Below are 11490 nucleotides of genomic sequence, written 5' to 3' on the forward strand. Positions count from 1 at the left end.
GATTCATGTGGCTCTTGTCAAGAACAGGCCTTTTCGTAGCTTAAATTAGGCTTCCTTTATGTTTTTATCCCAGTATTTTAACTTCTGATAATTTGAAACAACTGAAAATACTGTTCAAGGAAAGTTGGTATCCAGGCTATTTTGAGAAGGAAATGGACTGAATTACCATTAGGAAAATACCTTGATAGATACCTGCACTGTTCTCCAGAGGCCCCACTGCCTGAATTAACCACAGCCCAGGCAACTTCCAAAGTGTCTCTGACTCTTGCTGTAGTTGCCTGATGGAGTTTAACTGAAGAATTAAACTGAGGTGGGGAAAAAAAAAAAGAAAAAAGACAGAATCTTTAGAACCCCTAGAAAAAATTTTCCTTAGAAACAAGCCAAGGAAAATAAACGGCATTGATTTGGATGCCATTTCTCTTTTTAACTTGGTTCTACATATGTAAAACGGTTCTTTGTTTGGCACATACTGAATGATTTATTAAAAAGCCCTTACAAATAATGCTCGTGTGAACGTTCTTATTTATAAGCAAAACAAATGATTGAATTAAGCGGCAAGCTTTTCTCTTGTTTGGTTCCTAAAAGTAATATTCCTTTAAACTCTCTCTTCTTGGCTTAAGTAGTACCAAACAGCTGAAGTCATTTAACAAGTAGGGAGCACGTTTGTGTGGTTTGCATTTGAAGCATTTCGATTTCCTCACTGGAGCAAGTAGGTACAGTCAAACTATGGCCAGCCTTCTCCAAGTGGCAAAGGTTGTCCCAGAGGGGTGTGTTTGACTCCCGTTGGTTTCAGTGAGTGCTCTGCATGTTTGTGTGGGAGTGCACTGCACTTGGCCTGATGATCTGATATCAAAATACATATTTTGCTGGCGTTGGCTAAAAAAAGTACTGAATTCTTCTGGTTAGTTTTCATGAAATCCTGGGGTCAACATTTTGGTCATGTTTTCTTTGATCCAGATTGAATGGAGATACTGCATACCAATCTTGTTACACAGGTTTCAGGAGCAAAACACACGTTAGGACTGGCCCCCAGCCCAAAGGAAGAATGGGCTCGTATGAGAGTTACTATGAAACAGGTTTTTGTGCATCTCTGATTGTGAAGAGCCTCAGTGTAGACAGAGGAGTGACAGTCAGTCTGTGACAGAGGACAATAATGATAGCTATCAGTCATTCGTTGCTTCCTTAATGTGCCCTTCCCCACATGCACCTCACTGTAGGTGAGCAGTGTCGATGCTATACCTGAAAATATCCCTGTAGATGAATCAATTGGTAGAACTGTGCAACATTTGTAATGCCTTGGATTTCCAGCCCACGCACTGATTGTTCAGAGCAATGCTGCCTTCCTTTCAGCTGACATCATTAAAATCTAGATTGTTGCAGAAGATAATTTGCTTGAGATCTTAACAGTGAAATAATGCAAATAGGTCTTCATTAATTTCCACAAACGCAGATCGTAACCAAGTAATTAATGTGTTACTAATTTTGCTTCCTTTATGAGCTCAGACATTTGAGAATCAAGCATAAAATTAAACATGAGATTCCTTCTTACCGTCCTGCCATCTCCTTTGGATTAATGCAGCGGCATCTGATTTGAAATCCTAACAGCTTTAATAATCTGCATAAATAAATCTGATATTTTTTATTTTAGCATTTACTAATAATTAAATATAAAAATAAACTTTTAAAATTGCCTTGATTTTTAACCTGTCCCTGTTGAACTGTGTCTGAATGCCTGAGAACCTCAGACTGTTGTTTGGTCTTTATTGCAGTTTGGTGACTCTCAACAACTGCGCCTTGTTCGTATCCTAAGAAGTACGGTCATGGTTCGTGTGGGAGGTGGCTGGATGGCACTTGATGAGTTCTTAGTGAAAAATGATCCTTGCAGAGGTATGTAACACAACTGGTAAAATGGACATGCAGATAACTATTATACAGTCACTGTTCATTGTCTCAAGACGGAGAGTGAATTGTATGAAATGCCAGTTCTGTAAACATCATCTCACTAAATGTCACGCAGTGATCTGTTTTTGTAAACTTTAAATCCCATGGTTAAGATCCTCTTCACTTGCACTGATGTATGTCTAGAATAACTGTGGTGTCTTCTGCGCAGTTCCTCCAGCATTAGAGAGGTGTAATTGAGGATTGAACTTTGCCCAGATAGAGTTTATGGCCTGTAAGCTGCTTGTATGACTTGGCAGAAACAGAACACAGAAATGTCCAATAAAGCCCTCTCAGCAGGAGAGAAATTGTAAGGCATTAAATCAAAATAAGGCAATTGAATCAAAGAGTAACAACAAGACGAAAAACTTCTCTGGCCGGTGGCTGTGCCCAGGCTTTCAGGCACTGCCTTTGTAGCCCTGTCTTTCCGTTGGCATCCTCCCCAGAACCACTTTGCAGAGCCCTGAGCCTTGGAAAAAGCTTTGGTCATGGGGACTTTGTGCCCCGGGGAAGCAGGGCAGGCTCTGTCGCTGTGCCCTTTTGGGCACTGTATGACATGCATTGTTTAATCGGCACACAGCAGTGGAGTGACATCTTAGTTTGGGGGAAAGCCTACTTCTCTGTGGGAAAGTGGGCTCTGTCTGGCACTGTTCTTGGAGGAACAGTTGGAGATAGGAAGGAAGACATTTGTGAAGGGAGTAGGAGTGATACAGGTCAAATAATAGTCAGACCAATAAAATTGTAGAAAGTATAATGATGACTGTGTCCAGAGGGATCAAACATTCTGTAACCAGGTGATTCTATCCTTTTAACTATCAGTATTAAATTTCCTGCCATTGACCTCCCAGGGGTTCTGTAGAATTATAATCAATATTGTAATGCCAGAACAGCACTGTTCTGAACTAGAGGAGTTCAGGAGCGGCAAGCAAGCTCATGAAGACAGAGCCATCAACTGTCCTGCTGACCTTACTCCCATGTCAGCTGTCTCACACATGCAACCAGGGTTTCTAAGCACTTTGATACAGACCTTGAGAGAGTGGGCAGTTTGTATTTGTAGCAATTGTCATGCTAAGGCAAGGGTGGTAAATCCAAAAATAAGCTACCACAGTACCCCTTAAGGGCTGACAGAGTGTGCCACTAAGGCCTAGAAACCTTTGTCTGCAAGCTTAAAGGGGAAACATAGAACTTACCATCACAGTATCATAAAAGGGCTGTCATAACCCTGTGGTGACATCTGTGTGTTTTTTCAGCAGTATTAAAAAGTCATCCTTTTGCTTACCAACATATTGCATATATTGTACAAAATAAATTTAACAGTAATAATGCATTTCTTGGTGTTTGACCACAGACCTTACTTCAGCACCTGATTCTGGACATGCTACTGTAGCAGAGTTACTTATGCCTGCAGACCCATCCTTATCTTATAGTTTTCTACTCCTAGTCCTCCAAAGTGCAGGGTAGTGGAAAATGAGATGATCAAAATATCTGACTTCATTGAAGGGTTAACTTGGTTAGTTTTGATGTATCCCAAACATTTTTCTCAGGCCTATTGACAGGCAGACTGTTGTAATTCCTACTTGGGTTGACACTGACAGATACAATACTTAATAACTATCTAATTTATTGGAATTCCTTATTACTGTCCTCAGATTGAGTCCTCTGGAACTTTATCTCCTCTTCTTTAATAAACCTTGTATTCTATACATCTCTGTAGTATTTGCCAGTACTTCATCCCTTGTCATGGGAAGTACGTGAGCAGATGAGTGAGCACAGTGTGTCTAAAGGAGTACCGAGCTCTCTAACATCATCCAGACACCGGACTAACCCAGTCTTGTTGGAGTCAGGGATGCAAAGTTGCCATCATTGTCAGTGGTGCAGGTCCAGACTTCTCTTTGAGCATTTCACCTAGCAGATCTGCATTTCCTCCAAGGGCTTCTCATGTTTTCAGATGAAATCGCATTTCAAAGAATTGTTGTCATAAAGAGCTTTAAAAGTATTGGGCCTAGTCGTATAGAACAACTTTAGCTTGTACGACTTCTTTATGTCAGCAGATCAGTACCGTTGTTACACAAGTATGCTTGGGACTGCAGCTGAGTCTGCCCAAGCGCTATTTCCCTTTTGCCTAGGAGACCTTTGAGAACTCCCCTCAGAGCACTTAGAGACAGCTTCTGCTCTGAGTCCTGTCTGTTGGCCTGGTGCTCCGAGCCTCTTGCATATGCAGCTGCTGTACTTGATTTCTTCTCCTGCTAACGATTTTCTTTAATGTGACCCATGTCCTGTGTCATTTTTTCTAGTTCATCATCACGGGAGTAAAATGTTACGTTCGGAATCAAACTCTTCAATTACCACTCAGCCTACTATAGGTTGGCAAACCCCTCTCTTTGTCTCCTTCTCCTCCTCTTCTCCTCTCTCTTCATTTCCTTCCCTCTTTTTTTAATATATATATACTTTTAACAATATGCTTCACCCATCACATTTAGCTTAATGTGTTCCTACATGGGCTGGTGCTTTGCGAGCTGATTTTTTTTGACACGCTTGAAGAGTGTTTCAAAAACAATTGCCATTCACACTGAGACAGTTAAATACTAACATGTCTTGCATCTGTTCTTGCGGAACATCCTCTCGTATGTGTGTTTGTATGTGTGTGTGCTTAGCCACCAATTACCTCATCATAGTTTGGATTTTATGTTCATCATTGCATGTTGCCAAACTACATAACTTCATCGTTTTGAATAAATATATTTGCTGCTTTCCTGTAATTTGTACTTAGCAATTTCTTCTGGAACATCCAAGCAAGTATTATTTATTATGAATAGCTGTAGAGTTAGCAAAACTGGTCATCAGGTTGTGTCTCTGTATTAATAGTTGATTGATTAACAGTGATTTAGCACGTTGAGCATTCCATTATCACGCTGACTTCCTTTGACAGTGGTTCATTCCTAAATAAGCGAGTTTTGCACATAACTCTTCTGTGTCCAAAATAAATGCATTACACAGTAATGCATTTTATTTAGTGTTAAAATGTGTTGGAGTTGGCATGGCAAAACCAGCAATAAACAGCCTCGTGACAATTTTCATGTCTGACTAAATGAACACTTTTTCTTTGCTGCAGCTAAAGGGAGGACGAATGTGGAGCTGCGTGAAAAGTTCATTTTGGCAGATGGTGCCAGTCAGAGCATGGCAGCTTTCCGACCAAGGGGCCGTAGATCACGACCCTCTTCACGGGGAGCTTCTCCCAACAGATCTACTTCCCTGTCAAGTCAGGCTGGCCAGGCAGCTGCCCCGCAAGCGGTTGCTACGAGTACGCCGAAGGTAAGGAGGAATGTGCGAAACTGCACTGGTTAGTTAACAGGTGGGGGATAGGTTTTCTTCCCTCGCTCCAGCGATGTTGGTGCTTTCCCCAGCTGACGGGGAAGAAGAATCGCAATTTTATTTCATAGCCTGGGGAGGATCTGAGGAGTCTTTTCAGTGAATTGCCTCTACTGATTGCTCACAACACTGGATAGAACAATCCTTTCTGTTTAAGGTGCCGCATAAACTAACTGGCAATTTGAGAATAAGCTCTGAATGAGCTATGAACTTCTCCATTTTGTTTAAAAAATAAGCTCCGCCATCTCTTCCTTTCAGAACATTTGTCATCAACTCTTTCTGCTTAGTTTGTATTTCCACTAGAACTGATCTCCCTGTGAAAGCCTGGGTATCCTTCTCCATGACATTGTTTTCCATCTACTGTCCTTCATATTTTGATTTACCATTGTTTCACGCAGACACCCCATCATTTAACACGCAACTATGGTAAACCATGGTTGACAAACAGCAAAACGTCAACTCCTTCTAAGCCACCAGAACCCTCAGACTATCACGGGTCATCTGCAGAGGTACAGTAAGGACAGAGATTCTAGTCTAATGACCTTCCCTCACTAAAACTGTTATTTCACTAACAGCCACTAGAGTTTCAGTGCTTCAGAGCTGCCACGTCCTTTGCGTATTAATGCACTGTCTTTGTTTTAGACCTTAGCACATTATTTCTTTCCTTCCCCCCCCCCCCAAGCAATCTTTTTATTTTGATGTGCTGTTTGTTGTGGTTTTTGACTTTTAGGAACATGCAACCTCAGTGAATTTATGTTTAAGGACATATAATAAATCTTAACAGTATGCAATGAACTGGATAAGCAAATGGGGAAAAGTACCTTTTTTTTTAAATAAAGCAATTCATATACTTCACAGGTTTCTCTCCTAAAATTCTTTGAGTTCATGATGCACTGTAATATTCATGAACTGCAGGACTGAGATGAACAAATTAAGATCTCCAGTGCAAAACTACTAACTAAAGAAATACCAGATCACTGTGAAGAAGGTGGCACAAAAGACTGGCTGTGACACATCAATCTTTCCAACAACGGAAAGTTTTGGGGGGAAGGGAGTGGGGTACTGACCAATTGTTGCTCTAAGAAGATAGCTATTTGATGAGTTAACAGGGAATGAGCTTTGGTCTTACTTCCAGCCCATGATGTACGTAGAGACTGCTAGTGTAGCAGTTAGGATGGTGCAGGCAATCAAGCCATGTGACCAAGATCTGAATGGGCTTGGAGCCATCCTCTCTGATGTTACAGTCAGCGAAAAGATTGCAGCTGGAGCAGGCTGGAGACTGCCTTGGCACCTGTAGGAGTTCCTCCTGCCCCGGCTGGGCCGGAGAGCTCGGCGAGGGGAAGCTGGTGCTACCGTCACCTCTGTCCTATCTGCTGCTCACAAATCTGCGCTTTGATGCCTGCTGCTCCTGGTGTGACACCTTCCCGTGCTGAGCTTACCTGACCTCGGCGTGGCTTCGCTCCAAGCATAGCGAACTTTTCACTCCCTCCTCCTGCGCGAGCGGGTGCGTTCCGTGTGTGCACAGCGCTGGGGGCACGCGGGGCCGTTGCTTAGGATGGTTAACAACAGCACAGAGTTCAGTCAGCTGTCAGTTGCTAATACAGTCCGGTATTTTCTTTCATCTCTTAGCTGGTAACTGACTTGTAAGATTAATTGATGGTACTGTAAAGGGTTTATAGACATGGCAAGGGTTTTTTTTCATAGGATTACAATGGAATAAATCAGTTGGCACTGATTTCAAATGTGGACACTCTACTTCTCACCTGCTCTTACAACTGCCAGTAGTTTCAGTGAGTTTCTTTTACGTAAACCACCACGGTTTGAGATTATAAATGGACAGAGTGGGGTTTGGGTAGGTTGCTGTGAATTTCTGAGGCGTTCTGCAGCATGTTTTGGATATAGATAGCATTTGGGTTCAGGGCTGAACTGAAGAACGACTGGATCACTTTTTCTTCTCACCCCTGTGACTCTGTCCCAATGCCTTGCCCAGAGAGGAGCAGCTTCAGTGGGGGTAGCGGAGAGCGTTCCCTTTCTCCTTGTCCTCCCTCTCTGTGTAACAGCAATTTCCAAGGTGTGACTGGCTGAACGTTCAGCACTTGTACTTGGCTTTAAACAGAGTTTAACACTGTGACCTTCCCTGTCAGAGTCAGCAGATTGTCTCCTCTGTAGCATCTCAATGCTCTTTTGTTCAGACGTGCCAGAGATGGTCCAAGCTGGCAGCTGCCAGGCAGGCTCCTGCTGGGTGTCTGCATGGTGCCTTGCCCTAGGCAGCCCCCAACACCCTCCTCTGCATCTCGGTTTTTAGTACCTACCCCACCATTGCACGGGTAGCCGAGGCACAGAACACAGGGTCCTGGGCTCCAGGCCACCCCGCGTGCCGCATTCATCAGTGCAGTGCGTGTTCTTTTGGGATGTTTACTTAGGGTTTTTGTGTTGATTAAATAAATACTGTAGCTTTCCTCTTACTTGCCTATACCTCCTATCCAGTTATGTTATGTGCATTTTGAGATTTGAGGATTTAATTCTTGTGGCTTTGAAAGAAATCTTCTAATTTGGGGCAGACTGTAAATCAAGACACAGTTCAGAAATGAGAAAGCAGGCAGGGTGAGACTGTGGAGTAGAGACATTTCAGGCAATATATTGACAAGAACTTTTTTCATTAGTCCTATGTCTCTCTGCTTCGTTTCTAGTAAAAGGTTTTGAAATTGGGTAGTTTTGTTTTGCCATCAGACTGTTCATAAAATTGAAACATATGTATTCACCACCTGTAACAGGTCAGAACGGTGGAAAGTCAAGCTATGCAGACATAAAGCCTCAACTACTCGTTTCTGTTTAAGTCAGTCATGTACCATCAACTAATCTTACGTGCTTGACTAATTATAAGAAGGTAGCATTTTTCTTTCTTTCATATGCATTGAAATATACACGAAGAATGCTGAAATGTTAATGTCAGGCAGACTGTTAAAGTGATTTTTGTTGTTGTTTTACATTTGGATGACTTCAAAGACTAACTGCTATAGGAATGTTCAAAACTTGATGAAAAATGTCCGCAGTGACTCCAACCAGTATCACAGTGAATGTTATGACGATCATGCGCTAAGCTATGTACTACCTAATACCACACCTTTTCTTCAGTAGTGACAATTGGAAAAAACCCATATCTCTCTTCATTCTTTTACTTTTATTTTTCTGTAGGGAACACCGATTCAAGGAAGTAAACTCAGACTGCCGGGGTATCTATCAGGGAAGGGTTTCCACTCTGGAGAAGACAGCGGCATCCTGTCAACAGCGGCTACCAGAGTCAGAGCTCAGTTTGCAGGTGAGTGTCTTGACTTTACAACTTCACCTACTGGTTGCTTTGTTTTCCCTCTGAATACTTACGGTCACGTTAGGATGTGAGGGAGATGTCAGAGAAGTGTGAAGGAGTAAAAGTCCTACTCTCTCCACATTAGTACGTAGACAGTTGTGTCCTCCATTCACGTTGTTGCACAGCAGGTATGTTCAGCTCTGGATGTGCACATTCATGACTGCAACCTTCTGAAAGGGGTATCTCCAGTGTAGCTGCCTCAGGAACGAGAGAGGAAAGCCTTTACTTAAAAGAAAAAGGGTTCAATTCTTCACACTACTCAAGTTATGCTCAACTGTGATGGCACAGAAGGGTCACTTAATCATGACTTGTCCATGTCCTTTGGAAGAAGAATGGCAGGGAGCAGCTGTAGGTGACCTAGTTCATGGAATATCTCGTAGGGATTTTTAAAACAGAGTAGAGAATAGGAGGCGGTGAAGCTGTGCTCTTGCAGGATCCTCGCAGGAGTTCTGTAAAAGGGAGAGGGCTAGATGGTTAGAGCAGAAGACAGCTCTCCCGTCTTCCCCTCACATCTGAAGCCCTGCAGAGCATATTGAGCAGTACTGGAAAATCCTGTTCAAAGAGTAGATGCCTTTTAAGTTACAGGTGATTTGAAAAATGAGACACCTAATATTTTAGTTGCAACTCGGTGTTCTTCACACATGCAGGGAACCAGATTTGTCGAGATCAAAAAGACTCAATAAATAATTGGAAAATTATGAAAAACCACATTAATGTTCCTTCTGTTTAAGTTTCTTTCTTGTGGTTTTTCTTCATGGCACACTGTCTGGGCAGGTTTCCACTCCAGCAGGCTTGCTGAGAGCTCATTTACTTAGCCCTTTGTTTGGGAGAATGTGTACTCTGCCCTTGTTTACTTGCAGCTTTCAACTGTATGGTTTTAATTTTTGAAAAAAAGATGGGTACGCATTTAAAAATTAGGATATTCGTCTACATCTCCAAGGTACATCCATTGGGAAATCCTGAAAAAATGCAGAGGCTGGATACTGACTTATTTCAATTCATAGCTGAGAAAATGGAAGGGGAAAAGAGGGATCTGGCTGTTGAATGCCCATACAGTGCATGTCCAGTTAAAGTCAGGAAAAGCTGCCGGGATAATACATTTTTGATGTGACACACTAGTGACAAATTAATTATGCCTCAGTATTTGATCTCAAGCTTCCCCCTCTTTAGTGGGAGATTGGGAATTTTTTCATGTTCTTGTTTAATCTCAAGAGAAACTTTGATCTCCATCTAGCTTGCCCGCAGAGTTCTGAAGATTGCTTTGTGCAGTGAGGAATTTTGGGGGTTGCCAAAGACCCGGGAAAGACCTGCACACCTTTTTCCATCCTTATGTCTAGTACTCATGGATATCTTTTCTCTTTCTAGAAACCAGAAGAACTCCAAGCAGACCTGGAAGCCGAGCAGGAAGCAAGGCTGGCAGCAGGTCAAGTAGCCGCCGAGGCAGTGACGCATCTGACTTTGACATTTCAGAAATCCAGTCTGTGTGCTCAGATATGTCAGAGACTGTTCCTGCTACAAGCAGACCGACACCCCGAGCAGGTTCTCGGCCAGGATCGGCCAAGCCTTCTAAAATTCCAACTCCCCAGAGAAGGCCACTAGCCAGCAAATTGGACAAGTCATTGAAGAGATAATATGATTGGCTCCCTAAAAGTCTTTTCCTTTTGCATTAAGTATTTAAGTTCGTAAGATGTAAAATATTATGTAGAAATTATTGTGAAATATCGCAAGAGGTGGATTTTTAATTCTGCAGATGGCCTTATTTGTGTATTTGTCTTCATATTTTATGTGTATAATTTTTGTCAGATTTGGTTTTGCCATATCCTGTGAGAAGGGGGAAGAGTTTTAATGTAAACTAACAGTTTTACACAGTAATGTGTAGAAAGTACACTAAAAATAATTGCCGAATGTACAGTGTACTGAATGTACAGTAAGTCTCTGCAACCTGAAGAAAATAGGCCTGTCACTATGTCATTAGCTAACAGTAAAGGATACCTCATGATTTTTCTTTAAGAAAAAGAGAATACTAAAAAGCCAAAAGACACCATTACACATTCTGAGCAAACTAAACAGACACTAGCGGCTGGACGTCGATACTGCTACGGCATACAAACCCACCTTCACAGTACCCTTATTTATACAGCGTCTCCCGGAGAACCCACGGAGTTAATTAAGCACTCGCCAGTAATATGATACTCCAATACCTTGCAGCGTTTCTGTGCCATTGCTTTCAGTGAGGCCAGACACATTCTGGACATCTGAACTATTGTTCTGTAAGGATATCAATATAAAGTGCATTCATGTAAATGTGAGGTTTTCTTTTGCTTGAGTGGATGGTAGCACTGTATCATTGAACTCATTTTGTATCAAAGCAGTTTTGCTTGCAGAAAGCTCCGAAATAAACATGTCCCTTAACTTTATTTCCATTGTATTTCTTATTTCACAGGAAGATGGTTTTCTGTATTATCTTTTAGGGCATATATCACTTCAGATGACCAGTAATTACCATAGGAACATAGGCTTTAATGTAATTTCCCGTTATCAGCTATCGGATTTTGGTTAGCTACGGTGTTTGTTTAATAAAACCGAAATTGCACATACCCGATCATATGAAAATATATGTAATCCTTGTGTTGGCAATTATTTTCTCCGTATTAAACTGTGACATCTATACACCGTGTATGAAAGGGAGAAAGAGTAAGTCAGTTGCTCCTTCTGTCAGTGAAATATTTTTGCCATTCATGGCTTCTTTGAGAGCATTAGTGATGCAGGATTCCAGAGCATTAGTAATGCAGGTTTGGCTTTAGTGGGAGAAGGAT

The 11490-nt window shown here is 41.9% G+C and overlaps 1 protein-coding gene across 1 annotated transcript in view; it reads left to right on the forward strand.

The window, feature by feature from the left end:
* Positions 1–11269, forward strand: part of LOC104514793 (dystonin-like) — a 71954-nt gene extending 60685 nt beyond the window's left edge. The window contains 5 exon segments of the mRNA XM_010158561.1: positions 1770–1887; positions 5051–5250; positions 5706–5816; positions 8503–8626; positions 10040–11269. Coding sequence (XP_010156863.1) covers positions 1770–1887; positions 5051–5250; positions 5706–5816; positions 8503–8626; positions 10040–10305 — 819 coding nt within the window. The 3' untranslated portion in view covers positions 10306–11269.
* Positions 11270–11490: the final 221 nt, after the last annotated feature.

Source organism: Eurypyga helias, unplaced genomic scaffold, assembly GCF_000690775.1.
Source record: "Eurypyga helias isolate BGI_N326 unplaced genomic scaffold, ASM69077v1 scaffold29939, whole genome shotgun sequence".
NCBI lineage: Eukaryota > Metazoa > Chordata > Aves > Eurypygiformes > Eurypygidae > Eurypyga > Eurypyga helias.